The sequence below is a fragment of the Vipera berus genome, assembly GCF_964194415.1.
Source record: "Vipera berus genome assembly, chromosome: 5".
NCBI lineage: Eukaryota > Metazoa > Chordata > Lepidosauria > Squamata > Viperidae > Vipera > Vipera berus.
The window spans coordinates 94,193,793-94,219,631 of record NC_138207.1 but is presented as its reverse complement, the minus strand read 5'-3'; the positions used below and the strand labels follow the sequence as shown (position 1 = coordinate 94,219,631).

Genomic DNA, 25,839 nt, shown 5'->3' with positions numbered 1-25,839 from the left:
AAGGAGTTAGGATTAAGTCCAGTATAGCTGATCTTTTAGTTCCCACCTCAACCCATTGGGTGTCAAAGTTGTCAGCTAGGCACATCAGAAACTCACTGTGGAGTTTGTTTTACAGTTGATGTCAGGATAGTTAAAGACCCCCATTACTACAATGGTATATTTCCTGCACACCTCAACTATCTGATTAATAAAATTAGTTAAAATTAGCAATAGCTATTTTATTACCGAAGAGGAGTGGCTAAATGTAAAATGCTGAATGGATCTTTTGCACATGGTCTTGTGTGTATAGGATTGGGCTTATCTTGGAATTATAAAACAAAACCATTTATCATTACAGACACCTTCTCAATTATTGTAGTAATGAAACAACTTCATTTGAATGAGAACATACATGATTGCTGTTTACCTGTCAGGAACTAGTCACTTGAAAGTAGAAGATTCAAAATTCCGTAGGTCAAAATATTTGTGTTCATGAATCAGTACAATAAAAACATGCTTATAGGTAGATGTTGAATAAAATACTTTTTGATGGACATTGTATCATCTTAATAATTTGTAGGTAAACAACTCTACCCACAATTGGGCACAATTTGAAAAAGAATGGTCCTCTGGTTTCAGTCTCTCCCGCGTCACACTGGCTACATCGTTTGCCATTTTGTTCTGCTTGGAATTTTCTATATCCGGGTTTCTAGTACTATTATAATAACTGCTGGCTTTCATGAGCTCATTTATTGGTGGCGTTCAGTTCCTTTCTTAAAGGAACGTGATTGGCAGCAGAGCTCTGCTGATGCATAATGCCAACATTTTCTTTGCTTCTCTTCTCATCTCTTCTTTCCTTCTCTTTCCTCCTTTCAATGGTGTGCCCAGAAAAGGAAGTCAAGCTCCAGCGTACATTTGATGGTGAGCTCCTCCCATGAACTGCCTGTAACCCTGTTTAACCACCATTCTCATGCCATGCACGTCCAGCTTGTGCTCATCACCTCACATAGCATGTCTGGGCAAAGGGAGGTGGTTGGTTGAATGGAGAGACATCTTGCACTTCAAAAAGCTCATGTTCCCACAAAAAGTGGGCACTGAGTAAGAAACAGTCTTCCACATGCTATTACGCTATTTGCTCTTTGGGGTCAAGAAGCCATGGTCTCTAGACTCCTCCCAGGGGCATGGAATCTTGGCTGTTTTGTTGCAGAAATCCTGTAATGGGCAGTGCTTGTAGAAAAATCCTTATTGATAAATAGCCCTGCTCCAGTTTGAACAGTCGTGTTTGGTATGTGGGTGTAGCACTATTGGAAGCTCGCAGCTACCATTCCACTACTCTTCAAAGAATTTTAAGCAAACATCTTGTGGAATTCAACCATTCTCATATCTCTCTTCTTCTTTCCCTTCAAATTTCAAAATTACAAGGTTGGCATTAATGCCAACATTAGTTGGCATTAATCAGAGCTCATCATTCTTCCCATTCATTTTTTCTATATATGAATGTGTATTTTCCCTGGAATGTGTTGAATAAGTAATACAATCAGATGTGAAGAGACAAATCCTTCATGTCGTTTGTGATGCTGAAGCCCTCATCTCTTTGAGGCTCAGTTTGAATGAAATCAACATTGTGCCTTGTGCTAGTTGAGTATTTTGGATCCTTGCAGATAGCAAGTATTTTAAAAGCAAGCCACATCAAACACTGGACTATTTCAAGAGAAAATCATTATTCATCCAGCTGTACTTAGTAATGGCAAAGCAAAATACCTTTAACAGATACAGATTTTTTGTGTGTGATTTTGTTACGTGATTATTTTAATCTTCCTTTTTTCCCCTTATGCACCTGTCTGATATATCAGAAACATCAGATATGTCTGATATGACAGTACCTGAATTTGAACCATAAATGACATGTTGGGTTAGCACTTATCTGGACACCCTCCTAGCACAAAGGCAAGACAGGGGACAATATTATAATTCCTGATTGGCTTTTATTTTAGAGCATGGGTGTTAAACTCGCCACGTCACGTGATATGTCGCGATGTATCATGACTTTTTTCACATTGCCGGAGCTGAGGTGGGCACGGCCTCTACAAACGGCCCATGGGCCAGCAGTTTCACACCCCTGCTTTAGAGATTCAGTCCTTGAGAATGGCTCTAAGACCCTGAAATTCTGGATGTCTTTACTCTAAGAAGTGCTAATAATTTCTCTCTCTCTCAACATTGGAATAGAAAAAAAAATCTGGCTAAAGGCGAATTCAAGAATGAAAACACACACCATTTTAAAGGAATTAGTATTATAAAGTTTAAAACGAGAGCTAGAGCATTAGAATGCAAACTATTTCATTAGGAAAGAGTCTGGTAGCTCATTTTCAGGCTAACATTTTTTATGAGCTGCTTATGCCTTAAGTAAAATTATTAATTTCAGAAATGCTACCAAAATCTGAATTTTGGTTGTATTCTTCTTCCCTAGTATTGTATTGTGAGTCCCATCTTAACTGAACTATTTAATATTATACTACACTTGCTGCCTTTTGTCAGTTTTTAATGCCTAGTTATATAGCATGAGTTATATAGCAATTAAATGATAACTGTTATTCAAGAAATAAGGCCACAAAATCAAGCCACAGTAGTCCTTCCAGAGTCCAGCGCAGCCAGTAACATCTAAACACATGCAACTAGCAAAGGGAGAAATGGTTGCTGTTTTTATTTCCAGGTTTTAATGGCTGAATGAGCTCTTTGAGCGTGCAGACTTACCTTTGATCAAGGTGAATAGCAAAAAACTTGACATCTTATCTTTCATCCTTCACCTCTTAGTGGCACTTTCCAAAGGAATACACCTGCTTTGGTTTTAGCATTTGTTCTACAGCCATCAGCAGTAGAACATCTAGGTTGTTCTCCAAATCTGAAAGACTGGATCTCAATCAGTAGCTCCAAAATATGCATTAAAGTTATCATGTGGTGGCCCATATTCCATTAATACTTGGCGAAGAGATTATTTGCTATGTCCTTCTTACTCCTTGGTCCAATGCATAATCAGCTCAGCTCTTGTCTATATATGTAATTCCTTCGTAAAAGAATTCCAGAACTGAATGTGGGTTCCTTTTGGGACATTAGAGGATTCTGCTCCTTTTTTTCAAAACAAAACAAAAGATTACTAACCATATTTGTAACTTGTAGCTAATAAACAGGTGTATGGCCTCCCAGCAACTTGTGTTTCAGGGACTAAGTCTTTTTATTTTTTTCCCTTTTATCTAATTTATATAGTCTTTCATCACATAAGCCTGTGACTCTGGGCCTCACAGCAAAACTAAAAATTAAAGCAGATGATTTTCTACATCTGGCAGGGGATTCTAATTGAACAACAAAATTGAACATGGCATTTCAGGGCAAGATTTGAAGGCAGTATGTGTTCACTATAGGCAAATGTTCCAATATCTCAGGGGCTGCCACAAAGAAGAGGGAGTCAAGCTATTCTCCAAGGCACCTGAAGGCAGGATAAGAAGGAATGGATGGAAACTAATCAAGGAGAGAAGCAACCTAGAACTAAGGAGAAACTTCCTGACAGTTAGAACAATTAACCAGTGGAACAACCTGCCTCCAGAGGTGGTGAACGCTCCAACACTGGAAGTTTTTAAGAAGAGACTGGACAGCCATTTGTCTGAAATGGTATAGGGTTTCCCGCCTGAGCAGGGGGGATGATGATGATGATGATTATAGCCCAAGCCTGGATCATCTACAGAGCATTTACTCCCCATCTGTTTATAGAGAGGTGGTACTATCCTGAACTGCGTTCATGTGCCTTTTCTTCGTCAAGGTTTGTTAATGGTTTGTTTTGCTAAATGATTGACAGAGAAAATGGGCAGCATTTTGTGTTCTTTTTATTGACACTAACTAAATCTGGTCATATTGTTAGAAACTGCCCATGATAAACATACTTCACAAGGCAGAATCTTACATCCTTTCCTACCAGATCTTTCTAACAGGACAGTGGAATAGAGAACAAATGACATAAATATTGGTGACACATAATTCTTGACTCACAGTGATAGTGCAGTCTTGGTAGAAATGCAGCCACCAAAAGTATAATGTATTGTGGACAGTACCTTACATCATGCTACCTAGTTTTGTAGTGAAATGTCTGCAAGAAAACAACCAAGCTCAGAGAGTATTGAGGACCCCACAAAAGTGTCTTCTATCACATTCTGTAAGATTTATTCCATCTGATAGCAGTGAGTCATAGTGGCATCAGCTTTAATAGTTGAGCTGTTCAGATGCAGTCCTGCCATATTTCTAATCTTTTAGTGACAGCTCACCAATAAAGTGCATTTGAGAGACCTTTATGAGTTGATGCAGGTGAGCATTGCAGGCTTTAAGGGTTAAAAATGCTTAGGTATTAAGATTAATTAAGTTAAGTTGTTCTACTAGCTTCACACAGGGATAATCACATTTCACACTTGCGCTGTCTACTTTATGTTTCAACTAAAACCTTGAAGGCAGAAAAGGCATGCATTTAGATGAAAAGAATTCTATGTCCAGGAATTTGTTTAGAGTGCCAGAAATGAATAGAATTCATAGCCATTCTGACCGGAACTCTCAAAAGGTTTTGACAAGCTGTTCGTTACATATTTGGGGTAAGTTGAAATCTACTTTTTTCTGTTAAACATTTGGGTGACAGAATAATTTGCCAATCTATTGCAAATCATCTAGAGATCTGTCACTAGAGTCATAGCTATTGTCTCTACATAATAAAGCACCAGTTTGCACTTTAAATAGGATCTGAATAAAATATGTTTAATCTTCTTGGCCACAGGTTTCCTGAAAAGAAACTTTTTAGTACTAACAGAAATCGTGGCCAGAAACCTCTTAAAGATCTTGATCTTTCTGACAGCTATTGCTTGCTACCAGGAGGTTTAAATTAAAGATAAAAAGGTAAAGGGTAAAGGTTCTCCCACACATGCTTGCTAGTCGTTTCCGACTCCAGGGGCCGGTGCTCATCTCTGTTTCAAAGCCGAAGAGCCAGCGCTTGTCCGAGGACGTCTCCGTGGTCATGTGGCCGGCGTGACTAGACGCCAAAGGCGCACGGAATGCTGTTACCTTCCCACCGTAGTGGTCCCTAGTTTTCTACTTGCATTTTTTACGTGCTTTCGAACTGCTAGGTTGGCAGAAGCTGGGACGAGTAACAGGCGCTCACACTGTTACGCGGCACTCGGGATTCGACCTGCCAAACTGCTGACCATCTGATCGACAAGCTCAGCGTCCTAACCCACTGAGCCACCGTGTCCCATTTAAATTAAAGATACAGTCTTGTAAATTACATATCTTTCACAAACTAGGATATAAAGCAGTCAGGCATCAGTTTTGTGCCCAATGGTAAAAATATCAGTAGGATGAGGATGGTAAATGGATTCTCAGACTTTCCTTACAATGAGAGAGGGATCCATTTCATCCCTGTGCTGTTGGCATTTCTGCCTAGCATTCATGTTTTCATTTGCTGTACAGGTAGTCCTTGACTTACAACCACAATTGAGCCCCAAATTTCTGTTGCTAAGCAACACAGTTGTAAAATGAGTTTCCCTCCATTTTATGACCTTGCTCGACACTGTTGTTCAGTGAATCACTGCAGTTGTTAAGTTAGTAACATGATTGTTAAACAAATCTGGCTTTCCCCCTTGACTTCGCTTGTCAGAAAGTCACAAAAGATGATCACATGACCCCAGGACACTGCAGCCATCATAAATATGAGTCAGTTACCAAGCATCTGAATTTTGATCACATGACCACGGGGATGCCGCAGCAGTCATAAGTCACTTTTTTCAGCGATGTTTTAACTTTGAACGGTCACTAAATGAATGGTTGCAAGTCAAAGACTATCTAAACCTCTTACTCGCCTTGAGATTGATTTCTCTTCTTGTCTGCCGCTGTTTGATGGGTATCTGAGAGTTGCTCCAAAGATGGACAGATGGCTGTCCCGCCACATTTCTGCTCTAACCAACATATAAATATTTTCTTTTATGTGATTTGGATGGAGTACTAATGTAAGCATTTGTGCTGTCTTCTTTTACTAATATTTAAGACTGTTACCTAATGTCCCTGAGTCCCTCGGGAGAAGGGCGGTATATAAATTTAATAAATAAATAAATAAATAATAAATAATGTTAAACTTAATTGGATCCCACATTTCAATTCATGCAGGTTTATGAGGGAGGAAAATGCTCTGGAAACAGCAGGGCTGACATCCATGTAGATATCCATAGTTCTTGATATGGTGCAAAGCCAGTTAGGTTTCCCCAGGTAAACGCACCTAAGGTACTCAACATTTCCAATCATTCCTTGTAAGTTTTTCTTTCAAGCTCCTTATCATCTTAATATCTCCCATCTGGACTCGACTCACTATTTTGTAGGTACAGTGGGACCAATGCAGAATAGAGACTTCTTAAACACTGTTTTGCATGCAATCATGCTTTTTAAACATCCAAGCTTACTTTGATTTTTTTTTCTTTTTTACATTTGATTTTCCAACACTTTAAGCCAAGAAATGGAGGATGCTTCTTTATCTAGGTTAGAGAAGGAAGAGGGGGCCTTCTAGCCAAGTCAGCTAAGGACAAGAGATGCTAGGTTAGATTGCAGCATTTTATTTTGGATAGAGCATCAAGGGATATAGGATGCTTGTGTTCGTGGACACATTCTTTCCTTCATTCATTCTGACTCCTTTAGACCAGTTTGGAGGTATGCAACGTAGCTCACTCATCATACGAAAACTTGCCACGTGGCTCATTCTCTTCTATTTCCCTTCGGTCCCTCCCATACTTCAAAGGTTGCCCTGAATGCAGGCAGAAAAATTGGATCTCCTTTGTATGTCTATGCCAGGAATTCTGACACACTGTGATGCCACAGCTTCTAAAAGTGATAAATAAACTTGTATGAATTTCATCCTTATTCGTGGTTAATGTTGGGGGGAAATAAAAATGCCATTTGCTTTTAATACTTACATTTGAATTTGTGTGAAACAAAGCTAGAACTTCGAGTTTATGAAACAAAACTCTTAAAAATACTGTTAAAATTATGAAGTTTGCTAGCGTACATTTCTGCAGACGTTCCAAAGACAACTGATGCATTATCATTTACCATTTCAGCAGAGTCGCAGGGGATATTTTCACAAGAAGCTGAATACAGCTATCTGTAGTCAATGTCCAATCAAATCTCTGTTATATCTATAGGCCTTCAAAAGTGACCTGTGTCAGTGAATCATCTGCCTCAGTTAATAGATTGTTGCATGGTCAGTAGATGTTAATATAACTTGCAGAAAAAATAGCTTCATTCAGTCTGATTGTGCTAACTCTCCCCTCCAAATATTTGAAATATATAAAATATATTAAAGCTGTCTGTCAACGCTGCTAACATCAGATGTTCTTGCTTCGACAACAGATGGAAATGCAGCCATTTTCCTCTTTTGCTTTTAGAGTTAGTTGATGCTGGGAAGGGGGATGTGAATGAGAGTCCAGTTAGTCATAACAATCATAACTCAGCCGTGGGAATCCAAGGCTATTGCCCCAGAGTTGATAAAGATTTGGCGGGCTTGCTTCAAGCTAATTGGGGAATGTGATTTATGACTGTTAATTGGAGGAGGGAATTGTGCTTTGCTACTTTGTGCCCAGGCCGTGGTGGGTGGGTGGGATGGGATTCAGTTTTTGGCTTCAACTATGTAGTGCCGATACTTTGTTTCTCAAATAAAAGATTCGTTAAGGTAAACAATGCCTTGAAGTTCTTTTGAAGAGTTTCATCTGTCGGAACCATGACGCTGTCATTGAAGCAAATTATAAAAACATTATCAATGTAACGATGGATTTTAATGGATATAGTAGTCCAGGGTGACTGGGTCAAGGAATGGCCTTTTTAAGAGGGGTAGTGCTGTTGCCTAAGATCTCGGCTCATACCCAGTCCCTGGTCTTTCTCTGGGACCTCATACTCAGAAGGGATTGTGTTCAAGCCCACAGGTGGTAAAGCAGGCTTTTTGAGAAGGAAGTTGTGACGCATTCCAGAATAGGTAATAGTGGTAAAAACATTTAAAAATAGTATAAATTTGTGAACGTATTCAAGCACACGCCACATGCATACTGTTGCCCTAGATATTCTTCCTAAGCGCTGTCATTTTTATTAGAATATAGTAGCCATTGCAATAACAGGCTGTAGTAGTAGGACTGTATTTTGAGATGAAGAGAAAGTAACAATAGACAACAATTTAAAAAAAAATTACAGAAGATGTGAAAGAGCATAACGTATTTAGAACCAGCAAATTGTTGGATGGAGCATTTGGTCAACAAACTGACATTTCCACCATCATCACTACTTTTGATTATCCTCCATTATTGGCCTGCTATATTATGGAATCACCACATAAGGGTGAATTCTTTTCTTTGATCTCCTTCTGTGATGATTTACCAGTAATCATCCTGTATTGGGGAACAGGACTCACTATCACTTTTACTTCCTTGGTTAGAATTCAGCCTAAAAGGAAGGGAAACCAGCTAGCAACCTACTAGTAGGTTGCAATCTAGCTGTGACCTTAGAACCCGTTCCCAAGCTATTTCCTTTTCCTCGTTTCTATCTCCAGGTCTTTTGTCTTAACACAAACTACAATAAAACCAGCAGTAGTTTTTAAAAATCTCTCAGATATTCTCAGTATGTGTAGAAAAAGAACAAGGGTGTCCCTGCTCTCCATAACAGCCCTTCAAAACTTCTCTCAAGGGCTTCCTTCAGTGGTGGCTCCTTTTGGGGTGAACTGACGCAGTCTTGGCTAGGAAGGCTGAACAAGATACCAGGAGTCACTTGGGAGCATTGAGGCATGATTCATTAAGGAGGGAGGCATGGACCCAGTGTGGTATCCTTGACTGAACGGCTGGTTTTCACAGACTTATTTGAGGGAGGGCTGGCTTGAATATCCATGCAGAGTTCATTTTTAGACCAATTCCAAGGAGCTAATTCGAGGAAAAAAGCCTGGGTTTGGTTCTGCAAGGGGAGGCAGCTATTATGGAATGCTTGCAAATTCTTAGCAGCAATTTGAGAGGTCAGATCCCACAGATCCTCTGTCCTCCACGTTCCTTTCATAATACTGAAGCAACAAATGTGTGGATTTTCTATAGGTAGTTCTTGCTTAACAATCATTTGTTTAGTGACCATTCAAAATTATGACGGTGTTGAACAAATGTTAGTTATGGCTAGTCCTTGAAGTTGTGGCCATTGTAGTGCCCTCATAATCAAAATGCACCTGAATACACAACTATAGAGTACACTTCTACTGCCCCCACCCATTGATCAGCAAAGCGGTAGACCCTTGTTAGGGGAAGGGAACTTGGTGGGCCCGGCTGAGGAGGAGGCCACAGGATTGAGGCATCAGTTTGTGTAGGTAAGGAGAAGCAGGCACAAAGACCTTGCCAACAACCACAGTGAGGACTAGGGGAACTGCTGTTGTTAAGCAGTGTGGCCACATGACGTTTTGCCTAATGACCATTTCCTCTGGGGTGGAAATTCTGGTCCTAATTAGGGTTGTTTAAGTGAGGACTATCTATAGAGGGCATCATTTTGTGTTATTACTATTCACAGCACTGCTCGAAATTAATAACAATACTATTTTTTTATGTCGCTGTATATGAAAACCTTTAAAATGGGGAGTTGGGCTTGCTGCCTGCTGAAATGTACAGTTGCAGAAAAGATCTGGAAGAACTTTGATTCTGTCACAGTCACCCCACCCCACCCCACCCAAAAAAGCATGATGTGGGAGTTCTATGTCCAGGCGCCTTTTTGCTTGTTACAATTTACTTAGAAGGTGCTATTTTGTCATGCATTTATTATAGGTATTGTAAGGAACTGTTTGTGACTCTTGGGTAATCCAGCCCTCGATGGGGCTAGATTGAATACAACAGGCTTTTAGACATTGTTAAGGGCCAGTGCAAAATAAATTTGTTCTGTAACTCTCAGCAATGAAACCTCCCTTTTCACTATTAAGTTCTACAGGTGGACCTAAAGGTGCCTTGGCTCACTTGCTAATTTCTAAGTAGGATGCTTGTCCAGGGTAGCGTGTGCTGACTGTCTTTCCTACACATCTTGAATGAGAAGAGACCCACAGGAGGGATTGCTTCTTACAAAATGCACATCTGGATCTACCCAGCTGACTGCGCTTCATCTAAATATGTTCTCTTTTCTTAAATTCTCCACCCATTGGTTGATTTAAGAATCTGTCTGGGCCACTCATTTTCCTCCATACACTTTGGGCCAACTGTCATTTTCCATCTCCTCATTTTGCCCATCCTGTCTAACTTTCTGGCATTGTCTGTGGGAGGTGATAAATAAAGTAGCTCTCTTCTCTCATAGGGTTGATTTGGGAAGGGACTGAACTAATTTTTAGCAATAAATGTCATGTTGTTATGATTACTGCCCAAGGGGGCAGAGCTAAAACTAAACCATCTGTTTTTCTGTCTTAGCCACAGACCAACAACAAAGCCAGTGTAGTAAGCCCAGCAAAAGAAACGCCCCCAGTGCAGATGTCCATGGTATCTTTCCCAACCATTTCTTTCTCCTTGCTTCCTTTTTGGTCTTACCCTTGGCCAGAATGCTGCCTGTTTTGCTCTTTTGTTTTGGCTTAGTTCTGTCTGCACTCCCAAACATTATCCCAGCTTCCTTGCCAGTTGGAAGTGCAAAGTGCTCTGGCGTCTGTATGTGGGTCCTGCAGACCGAAGGAGGCTGTAGCAGAGTGGCCATCAGCATCCAGTCTCCAAGGAAGGAAGGAATGGAAAACTCTTCTGTGGTCTGATTTGCACAGGGTTTTTCGCTGCTCCTCACTAATACTCTCGCCAAGGGCCACCCATTCCATAAGGCAGTGGAAAGGCCCTTTTGCTGTTGTCCTTAAAAAACTGAGTGATAGCCTTATGCAGTATCTGATGGGGAAATGTGAGAGCATTATGGCACTGAGTCATACTGCTGACAAGAAGGCATCTGAAGGCTCCTGGGGAACAAAACTGGATAAGGACAAGCTTCTCCATAATAATTCAGGAATGAGGGCCAGCATATGAACTTAGTGGGATTCTTAGAGACTGGATAATTGCTTTTCATTCTCTGTAAATGCTTTTTCCCCCTCTTGGGATATTTCATAATTTGAATTCCCACATACATGGTGTGTCTCAGATTGCACTGGCTTTAAAAGAGTTGCTTGTAAGTTGCTTATTTATCTTCTTCTCTTTGTATTGAAGTCATCCCATCTTGGCAACTCAATTTGAATCAAACATGAGATTTTGCCTGTTCTCTGTGTAGTTCTTTGCGGTAGCATATACGGGTGCCTTTGTCGCCCATTGCGTGGGAAATTATGAATGTCCCCGTAGAGAGAGAAATAATGCCAAAAAGCAGGGTGGGGAAGACGTGGAGACAAAGCCATATGTTCAGCCCCTTTTTATTCTGAGTGAAATTTTAAGTGGACATTTTCCTTTATTTAATGAATTACAACAGTTTGCCCAAACTTTTTTCTTGATAGCTGTAATGAGCTTTCAGATGAAATGCGTAGCTTGTTAGAATATGGAGAAATACCATGGCTTTGTCTCCTAGAAAATGAAGGTAATTGGTGCACGGGTGTCAAACTCGTCACGTGACGTGTTGCGGCATATTGCGACTTTTTTTGCATTGCCGGGCTGGGCGCAGCCTTCACATGATGCAACCAACCCATGGGCCGGCAGTTTGACACCCCTGTATTAGTGGGTCTTTTGGGGCTCTCCAAGGGAGTGGTCTGTGTTATCTGTTATCTGCTCACACCATTCCTTAGATAGAAATCTTGCGCTTTGTTTTTGTTTGTTATTTTGCTTTCCCAACAGATACATGCTTTGAGCTAGAATCTGATTCTTTATTTCTGTCCTCTTTCAATTAGGAACCACAAACGACTGTTGTCCACAATGCTAATGATGGCATAAAGGTAAGGTGAGGTTCACAAAAGACTTCCATAATTTCAAACTGGCCTCTTCCTTATCCTTTGAAATTGCATACATTACATAGGATTTACATTAGCCAGAGTTATATGTAATTAATTGTATAATCCTGCTAGAAGAAATGATCAGCTAGTTTTCCATGAATCCTATGCTGTTTAACTGGCTTACCTCATTTATTAGACAGATGGCATAAAAAAAATCCATTTTATTTTGAAATGTACCTATCTTTATGGCAAAAAGCTTGATTGTTTTAGATATTTGGATATTTCATTCAGAGATTTCTCCTTGTCTTTTTTGATACAGAAAATATAGTACAAATGAATACAAAACTTTTTCATTGTTTTTATATTCTGCATTTTTATGTTTGGCAGAAAGGTGATACAGAATACAACTTTTCCTACAAATTACAAATTCGGTCTGGTGTTTCTCATCATATACAGTTGCAATATAACTTCTCTTCCTGGCCATGTTTTCTTTTAATATTTTAAGCTTTCTTTTAATTGTGGACTTTGTTCCATTTGATCCTGAGAGCTATCCCATATAAAAGCTTGTAGTAGGAAATTTTTTAGGAAATCAAAAACTTCAACATGATACTTGCAACCATAACTAGACCAGAATTTATGTTATTAAACAAGGAAATTCTTAAGTGAGTCATACCCAATTTAACAATATTTTTCCAGAGGTTGTAAGTGACTCACTGCAGTTGTTAACCCACCAACACAGCATACCCCGTTGATTTTGCTTATACTGTAAGAAGCTGGCTGGGCAGGTTCTGATTGCTGGAGTCATACTATCATTGTGTGAGTCATACAATTTGACCCGTACGAAGAAAGCCCTGCGCCAGGCAGGGATCACTAAATTTTGCTTCATGTAAAAAATGAATACATGTATTCAGAAAATTTCAGTGTATAGAAGATTACAGAAGACATAATTTATCTGTAATTTAAGCAACATGCCTTGGAGATGCTGGGAGGCCAGTTGTGGAATTTCAAAATGATATTTAGGATAACACTGCATCGAATGAATGAAGGTTGCCAAATATCCATTTTTCCTACTCGATGTCTGCTTTTCTTGTCTTGTGAATGCTGATGTTTCTATCTTACAGGGTTCCACAGAGAGCTGCAATACCACTACTGAAGATGAAGATTTGAAAGGTACATGCAGCTTAATAGCAAATGAAGACAGGATTGCAGGCTTGTTGGCAAAGCAGCTTTTCCCTTCTGTGCACACAAAGTTGATTGACACCCTTTAAAGGAATAAGAGTTATTTTAACTCTTGTTGTCTGGGATTGCTGGTTTACAGACAGCATATTATTATTATGTTTGGTTGCACGCTCAGCCAGATCTTTTGACTAGATATGATATTTTTATCTTTATTGAGTCCTTCCCAAATACCTGGGATATTGTTACTTATTAAATTTACATGCCACCTGAACTCCCAGCAACTCTGGATGCTTTACAAATGTTAAAACATTTAACACAAAAGCACAGAAGGCAAAAGAACAATGATGGCTAAGAAAACACACACATACGTATGTATGTATGTATGTATGTATGTATGTATGTATGTATGTATGTAGAATCTTGCTAGTAGTTTCTGGGGAAACAGATTTGCTATATTTCTATGCAATATGTAAAAACTACAAGATGAACTATTCACAGCGCAAGCTGCCACAATAGTCAAACATTAATTTCCATTATTTACAGCATGTCACAATGAGTCATTAATTAATTAAACAATTAAACAATTAATTAATTAATATTGGGACTTATATGCCGCCCTATCTCCCGAAGGACTCAGGGCGGCTAACAACAATAAAATACAATAATACAAAAGTTAAAAAGAAATTAAATTAATAGCCCCAGTAGAATAAATTAAAATTAAGTTAAAAATTAATAACATAATTAAAATCCCTGTCAGTCCAGGTCATTTAAACTGACCTCAACTTACTGACTAGAATTGAAGGAGGAGAGTACTTGCATTATTCTGTGTGGATGTGATGCTTCTGGAGAGTTCTTATATCAAACCTTTCCTGCTTATCTGTCAAGCAGGCCCCTCAGTTGTGGAACCACATCACCGATCATACCTGGCTGAGCACAGGATGGCAACACAGGGTCACAAAAGTGCAACTGCATTGCTGCCATCTAGTGGATAACTAGGTTGTACTAATTGCACTGTTTGCCTTGTTCTCCTTAAAAGAGGTGGGTTAGGGAGTGGGCAGAATCCTGGGAAAGCAGCATACAAAGCTCCTAATATTTTATAGGTCAGTCCAAGTGACCAAAATCCTTTATTTTTAAACAGAAAGCTGGACTGAGGGCCAGCCTGTTTCAGTGTGCATGCCTCTTTAAGCAACAGCTTTGAAACATACCCGGGAGTCAGTGTCCGCTTTACTCACTTCTCAGCCGGTCATCTTTGGCAATGCTTACCCATACTTGTCTCCCTTCCATTTTGACCCCTGTAATGTTTTCTACACTGAGCTACATTTGTAAAGTCACAATAAGTGGTTATATTATTATATGATACTGATACCAAAAAATCTGAAGTGATGGGCAATTGTTCACTGGATATAATTAAGATGTTATTACTGTTTTTAGGGCCAAAAATGACTCATGGGATGACTATCACAGGAGCCATTTCTTTCTTTATGAATCGTGTGTGTTGGTGCTGGGGAAGCATCGTCTTCACATTTTACTTGTGAAATTGCCTCTCTGTAGAGTAATTAAAAATGAGACCTAAGCTGAGACAATTCCTTAGTTTCGCTTTACATAATTATCAAAAGGCACTATGTTTGAACCTCTAAGAACTTAAACCAGAAACTCCCAAGCCTCAGAATAAAAAAAAATGAAGTGATCCTTCAATTTATTTGACCAACTTCTAACCTCACTAATCTTAAGTTTATCAAAGCCAGTTTCATATATTGTCGATTTTTTGTTTCTGCCTGCAGCTCATGTAACCACTAGACCAGTGTTTATTTGGTTGGCAATTTTAAGATGTGTGGACTTGAAGTCTGCACAGACTGATGGAATACAAAACGGTTCTGTTATTTAAAGACTTTTCCTTGGATTTGGTGAGATAAAGCATAGCTTTCTTGACTCAACAGAAAAATCTTCCAGGGTATGCCTTGCATACTAGCCATTGCATCTGGACAGATTGCAAAAAGTCACTAAATATGTTCTTGCCTGGTTTACAGTCATCAAAGTGCATACATAGATAGCGAAATGAAAAAAAAACATTTTTGTAATTTAAAAAGTGGCTTAGCATTTGACTGTTATTCTGTAGAGATTTCCACATTTGGGGGGAGTCTGCCTTGATTAGCTGAAGTAGATACTAAGAGTTGTTAGGAGGGATGAAAAGAACAGATATACATGAAAACCTGTTTGGTCAATCTGCTTACTCAGTCAGACAATTTCAAATGTTGCATTTGTGAAGACAGGAGGTTCTCTGCTTGCCTGAAAATGAGGTGGGAAAAGCACCAAGAGTTGCCTAGAGAGGGCACTTACTATTACGGTTTTCTATCTTTCTTCAATAGGACAGAGGAAGCATATAATCAAATTAGAAAAGTAGCATTATATTTGCTGCATTTGTAACTCACTTTTCTTCCATGACACTCAAAGTAGCCTTGATCAGACCCCTAACCTGTTGAGGTTAAGTTGTGTTGCACACTCAGAAATTGTTATATTGAGACAGGGATGTAATAATCTGGCCTTTTTACAATGCCCTCTCCAACTTATTGGTTGTTTTAATAAGTATATATTGATTTGGGGACAATATCTGACATTTTCCTTGCTAAAATTGGCATTTTTAAAAATTCCAAATAATTGCAATGTCTTTTTTTTTCCTCCTAAGTTTCCGGAAATTATGCTCCTGGGTTAGACAAATGAACTTCTGTCTGCGATGAGGTTTTGATTGTAACATGGAATCTGTGGAATATTTTATTCTCCAACTTGTGTCTCATTTAGTTCTCAGAGTCAGTACATCAAAAGGGTGGATCTCTTTGAAAAGATGCTTGGCGTGTCTCTCCAGTGGGGAAGGTCTTCCAGAGATCCATCAAAGAATGGCCCTGGCACTGCTTTTATCTGGGAGCAGTGTGTGCTCTGGGATTTTGTCTATGTCAAGAGTAGGCAACATTGGCTGTTTTATGACTTGTGGACTTCAATCCCAGAATTCCTGAGCCAGCTACCCCTGGTCTGTGTGAATGGGTGTGGATTTGTATTTTCATTGCAATTCTTATCCTGCTTTCTGCTTTTATTTTTATTTTAATGCTTGCATTTGTTTTGCAGCTACTGCTACACTGTCTTATGAAGAGAAACTTCTTGCCTGGGATAGCCCAGGGCAAACAGTGGAGTTGGATCGTGCTCAGTCGGAGCCTATCCTAACTCCAGTAGTTCCATTTGCATTTAACAGTCTATCATGTAAGTTAGCTGTTAATTAGCAGTAGTAGCAGGTAGAGAAATATTAGTAGTGATTTATGTCCCTTTTTATTTCTCTATTTCTACCTTTCTTCCCTATCATCCTGTAGCAGTTATCACTTTCTGCTTGAATTAACTAGTTAGAAGAGTAGATCCGTTCATTACTAAGTGTCCCCAATCCCTGGAAAACTGTCTTGTGCTGACTTCATCTGCATTCTCTTACATTTCAGTCTGGGACAAGTTATTGACCAATTGAACATTGTTGACCAAAAGTTATAGACAAAAGTGTACATGGAAATGCAAACAAAAATGCTAAGAAAGTAAAGCATTTGATAATATTGTCAATTGTAGCAAATTATCATCTCTTCTAGAGATAACAGATGACTTGTCCTCAAAGTATTCTCCTCCTTTGAGCTGCTGTTAGAATGGGCTTTCAAAGGGCATTATATGTACCAGTAAGCTTGCCATGCTATGTAGAAGGGGCAGCACAAAAGCATATGAGAAATTGTTGCTGTTTCCTCTGTCAGACAGTGACAAAGTCTCCCTTGTGGAATCCTCTTGCGTATTTGATTGTAAGCCAAGGTGGGAACATCCTTGCGTAAGCCATAGGATGGGAACTGAATCTGTTGGCCATCTTTCTTCATTGTCTTTTCTACCTACCTTTATCACCAAGAAAACCTAAATGTTAAGAGAAACTGTTCTTCTGTAGATGAGTGATGATTTCTAAGAATGCTGCAAAGGTTTTTTTGCCATTCTCATTGAAATCATTGAGATTGCTTATTTTCAGTGGATTATTAAGTTTAATTTTGGGGTTTATTGTACGTAATGATCAATAGAAAGCAAGTTTATGCGTTGCTGTCTATTATCCATGATGATTACTGCACTCCACTGGGTTTTAAAAGCTTTCTGTTCATGCTGTCATGTTTGCTTCAATCCAAGACCATCATAAAGTATTCATCATCACTGAATCTTCCTTCTAACAACAAAGATGAAAATGTTTTTTGTAGCAGATAAAGATAGAAACTCATGTCCAAGAAATATTTGCTTACAAATGGGACACTTCGACATGAGAGAATGATCTCCCAAACAAGCTCACTCCTCTATAGTTGGGGTTTTATTTAGATTGTACTGGAATACTCAAATCAAGTTGTTTCAAGACTGAGTAAAGTCAGATGATAGGTCATAATATGTTAATATTGGATACTTGTTTTCTGTACAGACATAAAGTGACTAAGGTACTCCATAAAAAAGAAAGTTAATCCAATATTTCAGGTAGCCAAGCTGCATATGAGTCTCCAGAGAAATTAACAAGATTCAAGGGCTTTCAGAACAGGTCTTCAAAATTTAGAGTGGGTTCCTCTACAGACTCAAATCACAGTGGTAACAAATTTACCTATCATTTAGCAGGCATTGAAAGTTCTGAACTCTGGATATATTTATTGCAGCAGGAATATTACTGCCATTATGGTTAGAAAAATGCAGAATTTCATTTGAAAGTTTATGGACCTGACAGTGATATGCCTCTGCTGTTAATCTTGGGTTGCCAAGACTTGGAAAGTTGTGGCCAAATATTTTAATATAAATATATTTTGTTTACTATGACATGGATCTATAGAAATATGGCTCAATAGGAAAGAGAGAAAAATAGATTGTTGGAAAGTACAGTGTGATGTTTCTCGTTGGTTGAGATGTTTAGACTATTTGGGCACAATTTAATAGCTGGTATGTCTACAGTCTGTTGACAATATTTGTGGTTTTATTGATGCTAAGCACAACAAAAGTAGCAATTGGTCAAAAATAATGTATTGCTCAGTATGTGAACTTAGAAAGTGGTTCGTCAGCCATACTTTCCATTTGTACTACCCATTCAGTTCTAACTGCCCACGGAATGATGGACACAACAGGCCTTTTAATCTATTCTAGCACAAATGATTTAATGTATTTATTAACTAAGGCAAGGGTAGGCAACCTTGGCTCTTTTATGACTTGTGGACTTCAACTCCCAGAATTCCTGAGCCAGAATGGCTGGCTCAAGAATTCTGGGAGTTGAAGTTCACGAGTCATAAAAAAGCCAAGGTTGCCTATCCCTGAACTAAGGGAACAAAGTAATCAGTTTGCAAGTGGTAGATGACAAAGATATTAGACTTTGTTTCCATGGTTTCAAGTTCAAGGTTCGCGTGGATTCCAAAAAAGGAGCTTGGTTATGCAAACTCTTAGAAGGGAACCAGGTGAAAATTTGGTAAGGATTAAGGACATCATGAACATTTTGCTCTCTTGACTTCAAAAAAGATTGACAGACTTGTGATAAGCTGCACATGTCTGCTTTTACAAAAGTATTTGATGGAATTGCATGTTTTTTTTTGTAATTGGATAAAGAGAAGCAAAGCATAATATGTAATGCATTACACCAGTGGGTACCATTCAGAAGATTTTAAAGTCTTTGATAAGATTTTATCATCCACATGATCTGTCTGTAAACGTTCAAGGCCTACAAATGAGCCTGTTTTTTGAAGCTATTTATTTCTGTCGTGGAGGAAATCAGAAACAGATATTAATATGCTATTGCTCAGGTGGAGGGTATCTAAATTCTAAGCATATGCTTCCTGTGTGCAGTTAAAACTTTGCCTTAAATAATTTCCTTACATGGTGAGAGTTAGAATTTTGAACTGCCACAAAGTTGTTGTGGCATACATAAAACTGGGAATAGTAGTCAGTCACAAGGGCTAATTGAATAAGGTATGAAAATGTTTGTTCAAATGAAAGCCTGAACATTTTCATAACCAACATGAAAACAACATCGTTTCTTCATACCAACAGACTCTTGTGTCCTCATCACTAATCCTCTCCTTTAAAAGATAAAAGGCAGGATAGTGGATCACAAGGTCTGCAAGTGTATTCCGTTGAAACCAATGCTGAGGTTCTGCTCAGTCTACTCCAGGGGTAGGCAACCTCGGCTCTTTATGACTCATGGACTTCAACTCCCAGAATTCTGCTGACTCAGGAATTCTGGGAGTTGAAGTCCATGAGTCATAAGAGAGCCGAGGTTGCCTACCCGTGGACTAGTCTGTGAGCTATTTCTCTGAGAACTGCTGCTAGTGTGACACTTCTTCAGATGATTCAAATAACAATCTGCAAGAAAAGTTATTTGATGACTTTGCATCAGTTTGGCAAAGACACTCTAGCAGAGTGAGACTACACTTGGGACATTTTCAGGAGAAGCAGCAACTTTATTCAAGAATAAAAACAGTTGCTATTAAATCATTTATTTAAGCCACCAAGCAGCCATTGGAGGCAGTGTCTGAAAACCTATCACACTGTCCTTTTGTTAATGTGTTTGAAGTTCTCTAACGGAAATCCCACGTTTGTATAATTTGTTGGAAGTTTCAAAGAACCGGCAGTCTTGCTATAATCTTATCTGGGTCAGTACAAACACAATTAAGCTTCTTCCTGCAGATCTGCATTTTGTCCCACCAAACTCAGAGTGGTTTACAGTCATTCCCACTGATACTGATGAAGTTCTAGTCTTTGTCAATACAAATCATAGTTACTATAACCCAGGTCTCTACAGAACCATAGTAGTTTACAAAATACAAATTGTGGTTCAAACTAGAACTGCATAACATGAGACCAAGGGTACAGCCCCTAAAATAAATAGAATACAAACCTTCCAGAATTTGCTACTAAATTGTAATGTCTAATTTGATGGATTTTTTTTAAAGAAAATTGATTATACTGAGGATATCTAATTTAAATTTATTACTGTCAGTAAAAATCCAATTGTGGCCATTGAATGAAAAAACCCTGTTCCTGGTACAATTGCTTAGTTTCTGAGGGAGTAATAAACCAATGATAGACATGTAATGGGCCCATTTCTTCAGATTTGCATCATATGGTGAATTTTTCCCATCACAGAGATGATGCTTCAAGATTTGTTCCTTGATTCTTAGAGCATTACTGCTCTACAGTATATGGAGATTATATTTTAAATTTAGTACAATATCTTGACTTTCTGAATAGTACAGCCTGTTTCCTGAGCTCTTTCCTCTTAACAGCAGACGCCATCCCCCAAATCAGGTAGGCAACTATGGCCCCTTTACGACCGATGGACCTCAACTCCCAAAATTCTTCAGCCAGCTATGCTGTTGTCCACTCCTTCTCCAAATGGTTAGCCTCATTGCTGTGCTGTTTTTCTGGAATGCAAGAAGTCAGCTGCCCCTCAAGACTAGTATCAACCCTGTTGATTGTCTTAAAGGAGTGACTTATTCACCATATATTTTTCATAATTCCAGTGCTTTAAAATTGTCTTTTTCATGCTTGCCCTCAGCGCGTAAGCAAGAAATCATCAAGATAACAGAACAGCTGATTGAAGCAATCAACAATGGAGACTTTGAAGCTTACACGTAAGTGAAGAAATGCAGAAGTCTTTTTATGTATCATAATGACCATATAGTTAGTCCTCATTTCGTGATTACTCACAATTACAACAGCGATGAAAAAGTAACTTTGTGATCAATCCTCCCATTTTTTTACAACTTTTGCAGGTCTGTAAAGAAAGGAAAGCTGAAGATAGATCAAAAGTCCAGTTGCAGTTTCAGTTAGTGATTGCTTGGCTTAACCAAGTTGCCAGTCCCAATCGTAATTACACGAGGACTACCTGTAATTAGTTACATAAGCTATGAAAGCTTGTCCCAACTAATAGCCAGAAATACTTGTAACCTATTGATGATAACACTGAGTGTCAAATGTGCCTTTGTGTTTTTTAGCTAGAACACCAGAAAGGCATAAGTGAATATTTTTTGATGCTGTAGAACTAGTATAAAACACATGTAATAAATGCAGTTCTGTCAATACCAATATTTTGAAAGCATGAAACAATGGTCATTCATTGTATCAAATTCATTCCTCTATACAAAAATATTATTAGTTTTTTCTCTCTGCAAAAATGGTTAGTTAATCTGCAAATGAATTGTTAGACAGGAGGAAATGTATTGAGTTCTAATGGGAATAGAAAATGGGCATAAATAAATGTACTTGGAAATGAATCACAGGTAAAATCCATACATTGAATTTGGAACTAGAACAGCTTCCCCCAAAGTTTGTTTTCCTATAATCTGCATCTATTTTATCAGACCAAGAGAGAGTTAAGATCTTCTCTAAAGCAAGAAATAATTAGCATAAATGATTGTATCATAATATTTGAAGCTGCTACAGGGTTGTTGTTTTTTTTGATAGGAAAAACTTTCTGCATCAAAGTGGCACAGTACTAACAATATGTAATAATATATGCAGTTCTCTGATAAATTATTTCAAGGATTAGATGCCAATGAGATCAGATTACTTCATTTGTTATAGGAAGATCTGTGATCCTGGGCTGACCTCATTTGAACCTGAAGCACTGGGAAACCTCGTGGAGGGGATGGACTTCCACAAGTTTTACTTTGAGAACTGTGAGTGGTAGATAACTGGCAAATTCAAAATTACACTTCCCTATCTCCATGGGTAGGAAATGGCTTGTCATTTCATGTCCACGTCTCGACTAGCTGTCAGTAAGGATCATATTGTAACTGATATATACACTTCCAAAATTCACTCCATTTTCCCCAGATTGTTGCTCAGATTGGACAAATCTGTTCCATGTCCTCCGTGTTCTCTTTTTATTTCCAAATTTTGTATATAAAGCATGTGCACTTTGCTACAACTTTCTGTCTCTTGTGATTGTCTTATGATAACACCTTGTTTTAGATCACTAGGGTTTGTATACCTAATGGTATCTATTAAATTCAGGGGAATGCAAGGTTGGACACCCCTGCTCTAAAGAGTCAAGAGCTTCCCAGAGTAATTGGACAGTGAGATGAGTGACATATAAATTAAATAAATTAATTAAAAGCACATATTTAAAATCCTGAAAAATTCCTGCCTACCTAAAAGGCAGTATTCTCTGTTTTTATAAGCACACACATGTGATGAACAAAACTCAACTGGAATCAATTTTAGTGTCATATATCTAATTGCATCAAAATTTCATTTGTGTGTTTTACTAATGCACTTCATGTATGTATTAATTAAATATCATAACAAATAGTGTATATTAATTTAAAGTATTATATTGACAACCACTGAAATCTGTTGGCAATTTACAGTAAAAGAAGTATCAACCATATTCTATTATTTAACAATAAGGAGAATATATCTTAGTGAGCTGCAAAAGTAGAAAATTGTAACAAAGTGCTCTAATTATTTCTAATTTCATCTGTTTCAGGAATGTATGCTACACTTCAATATTTTCAGGGCATTTTGCAGAATAATATATATTAAAATGCTCTGCAGCAATCAGTACGAAAAAAACTGAATTAATGTTAAAAGCAAAATTACAACCTATTCAGAAGAGGAATGTTTGGAAAAATAGCAAAACATTATAGGCAGGTCTTCCTAAGTAAAGATCCTCAGAAATAGGGTGAAGAAGTGAGAAGGCCCTCCACTTGCAAACAGTGTGTCTCATGTACTTTGATGGGAACATATGGAGATGAAGGAGGTGACTGGAGATTCTGCTGAGTTTGACTCTAATTCCCAAATCATTTAGGATTTTCAGGACAGGCAGTAGCTCACTGTGCTTCGCATATGGCAGTGCAGTGATTTTAGCACTAATAAAATTCAATTATAAGACCAAATTTCATACTTCAATTTGGAATGTATCATTTCAGAGATTGCCTGACTGAAACTGAGTCTCAAACAGAACATTGTTTCTGGAAACCCAACGTTTCCTGAGTCTCGTTGACTTTCACTGCAGGAATTAACAAATGGCAATTGCTCTTGGATAGAATTAGATGATATGACGTAAGCACAGTGGGGGAAAAAAGCCAACCTAATTTTAAAAGTGCTTTTTAAAGAGTTGTCTTTGTTAAAAACTCAGGACAAGTGAATAGAAAATTCTATTTATATCAGTCCATGGTTTGTTTGAGAATATATAGTGCTCAAGATTAAAGGGCAGCATTGAAAGAATGTGCTATTGCCCCGTAAAGTACTGTTTCTCTTTTCTTGCAAAAGGTAAGCAATAGCTTTGCTCCCAAATTTCTTCCTTGCTAGGATTTGAGGTATCGTACATTTGGTGGGGAATATGGTAATACAATGTAATGATATCCCTGGTCTCCATCGTGGAAACCTCTGCAATACTGTCCTCTCTTGGCAGCCAGGTGTGAGTAAACATCTTTCTGTTGCCATCTGACAGCTTCCCAAAGGCAGACAGAGGAAGCCTTTAGGCTGGTCAAGTTACTCTCTCCTTCCTCTTTCTGCTGCTCATCTGTGTCTGTCTTTTCCGTAATTTTCCTAATTCCGTTACATTCCGTAGAGGCAAAGTGGATTCTATTGTATATGATTACGTTAAATGATAAAGCCATTAATTTTGTCCTTCCAAGAATTCTTTAGATTCAAAACAGCAGGAAAGTAATACCAGTTTTAGAATTTATGGAGAAAGTCTCTGAAATGCTGGGTGGACTGGAGCTTTGCTATGATTAGGGGAAGAAAAGTAAGAAAAAAATGTTTGTAAAAAGGGGAAACCCGGACGCTACATCCCCGATTAAGATGGAAGAAAACAACAAAGGGGACGGAGATGGGTCACAGGGTTGCCAAGCTGTAACGGACAGAGCCAATGTCTCTTGGGTGAGTTGAGAAGAATCTTGATCATTTTTTGTATCTCCTCAGTACTGTCCAAGAACAGCAAACCAATCCACACTACCATCCTGAATCCCCATGTTCATGTTATTGGTGATGATGCAGCTTGTATTGCCTATATCCGTTTGACCCAATATATTGATGGCCAGGGCCGGCCTCGCACCATGCAGTCCGAAGAAACCCGGGTCTGGCATCGCCGTGATGGCAAGTGGCTGAACGTACACTACCATTGTTCTGGGGCCCCTGCAGCTCCGCTCCAATGAAGCTAAAAATGGGTAGGTTTGGCAGGGAAAGGCTACGAGTGCTGTTAGGAATATATCTAGCAAAGTTTAGCTAGACAAAGTGCCCCGTATCTGAAAACGTGCAGAGAAAGTGAGCCATACAAATACTTTATATTCTGAAATGTGACCAGGGATGCAGAGAAGGCAGAGATGAAAAGCATGCAAGGCAAAGATGTACAGATAAACTAATTCATGTTAGTAACTCTTAATAGAATAAAAGTCCTTGTTCTTCAGGTGGTTAGAGACAATGGCTTTAGGCAGCCCCCCCCCCATCCCATAGAGAACCAAAGGATTTGGTTTGGTCTTCTCTCTTTATCAAGGCAGAAGCCAGCAAAGGCTCTTTGTCACTCCTGGGCGCTGATGTTTGTTCACTGATCAGCCCTGCAAGATTGGATGGCATATTTGATATAAGGTTCAATTCCCCAAGTTTTTAAGGCCCTGGTTAAAGCGAAAGTCCATAAAGATTAGATTAGATGTTTTTGTAACCTGCCTAATTTTTTGATAAATAACTCCAGGCAGCAAAAATACCTAACACTCCTTTCTCCTCCTCCTATTTTTCCTATTTCTTCTCTCCAAAGAACTAAATGGGATAGAGCAATTCTTTAGTCTCACGGGGCAGTGCTTTTTAGAGTGAAAATCCTACATCTTTACTATTCCCAAGTTATAGAACTTGGAATTTTATTAGCGGGGTATGTTTTCAAAATAAAAGCTATACAACTAGTACTATATAAAACCTGTATGATATTTATCAAGGTCTTCAATTTCTCTCATTATTTCCAGAAAAATCAGTAATTATCTGAGCAAACCTAAGCTAAAAAGTAACAAAAACTTTTGGTGAAATTTCTTTTGCTCTTTAGGATGATGAATCACAGTAGATCTCCCAGAAGCTTTCTTACCTGACCAATCTTTGCTGTTCCTTAAGATTCAGCTTGATACCTAGCATTGGTAATTGGAGCATTATATTTGTTTAAACTTTTATCCCGATGGCTTTTAGTAGTTCAAGTGGATTGCTGAATTTCCCTGTCTACCCTTGCAGAGAGACATGGAATAAGGGACAGTAGGGAAACAGGGACGAAGAAAAATTGTCTTCTAATAGTTCAAGGACGTGGTTTCCTAATTAAAAAGTCTTCAGTTCCCTTCAGCAGTTCACTAGGACATACAAATAAACCTTAAGGAAATGTGTGTAAATTGATGGAGTTTGGTTTTTTTTTAAAAAAAAAAACCTGGCAGACCAACCCACCTTTTCTCTTGACGTCCTACAAGTGCTTCTTCTTGTCCCTTTTCAACCTATTAAAGTTTTAACTTTCTTAAATCCCTTCTTGAGCTTAATTTTAGTGCTGAGAACTGACGTTTTGTTATTTAATGGCGTTATCTTGTCAGTTTTCTTATTTAATTCTTACCTTAATTTTTTAAACCTACTTTTCAATTCCCAATGAAGACCTAATGTGACTTTCATTTCCTGCCTCATTACAAGAATAAGAATTCATCAAGTAATGATAGGCATATATGCTTGATACTCCTTAGGGCTACAAACTGAGG

At 38.5% G+C, this 25,839-nt stretch overlaps 1 protein-coding gene across 18 annotated transcripts in view; it reads left to right on the top strand.

Moving 5' to 3' along the window:
* Window positions 1-25,839, top strand: part of CAMK2G (calcium/calmodulin dependent protein kinase II gamma) — a 189,731-nt gene that overhangs the window by 160,827 nt on the left and 3,065 nt on the right. For 3 of the 18 annotated variants that reach the window (XM_081328702.1, XM_081328700.1, XM_081328690.1), the window contains 8 exons: window positions 868-900; window positions 10,455-10,523; window positions 11,885-11,929; window positions 13,048-13,096; window positions 16,223-16,354; window positions 20,676-20,751; window positions 21,704-21,798; window positions 24,050-24,294. In XM_081328702.1, the coding sequence (XP_081184828.1) occupies window positions 868-900; window positions 10,455-10,523; window positions 11,885-11,929; window positions 13,048-13,096; window positions 16,223-16,354; window positions 20,676-20,751; window positions 21,704-21,798; window positions 24,050-24,282 (732 nt within the window). In that variant the 3' untranslated portion in view covers window positions 24,283-24,294. Of the gene's footprint in view, window positions 1-867; window positions 901-10,454; window positions 10,524-11,884; window positions 11,930-13,047; window positions 13,097-16,222; window positions 16,355-20,675; window positions 20,752-21,703; window positions 21,799-24,049; window positions 24,295-25,157; window positions 25,246-25,839 lie in introns of all 18 variants that reach the window. The other 15 variants (XM_081328704.1, XM_081328701.1, XM_081328691.1 and 12 more) reach the window with 8 other exon arrangements.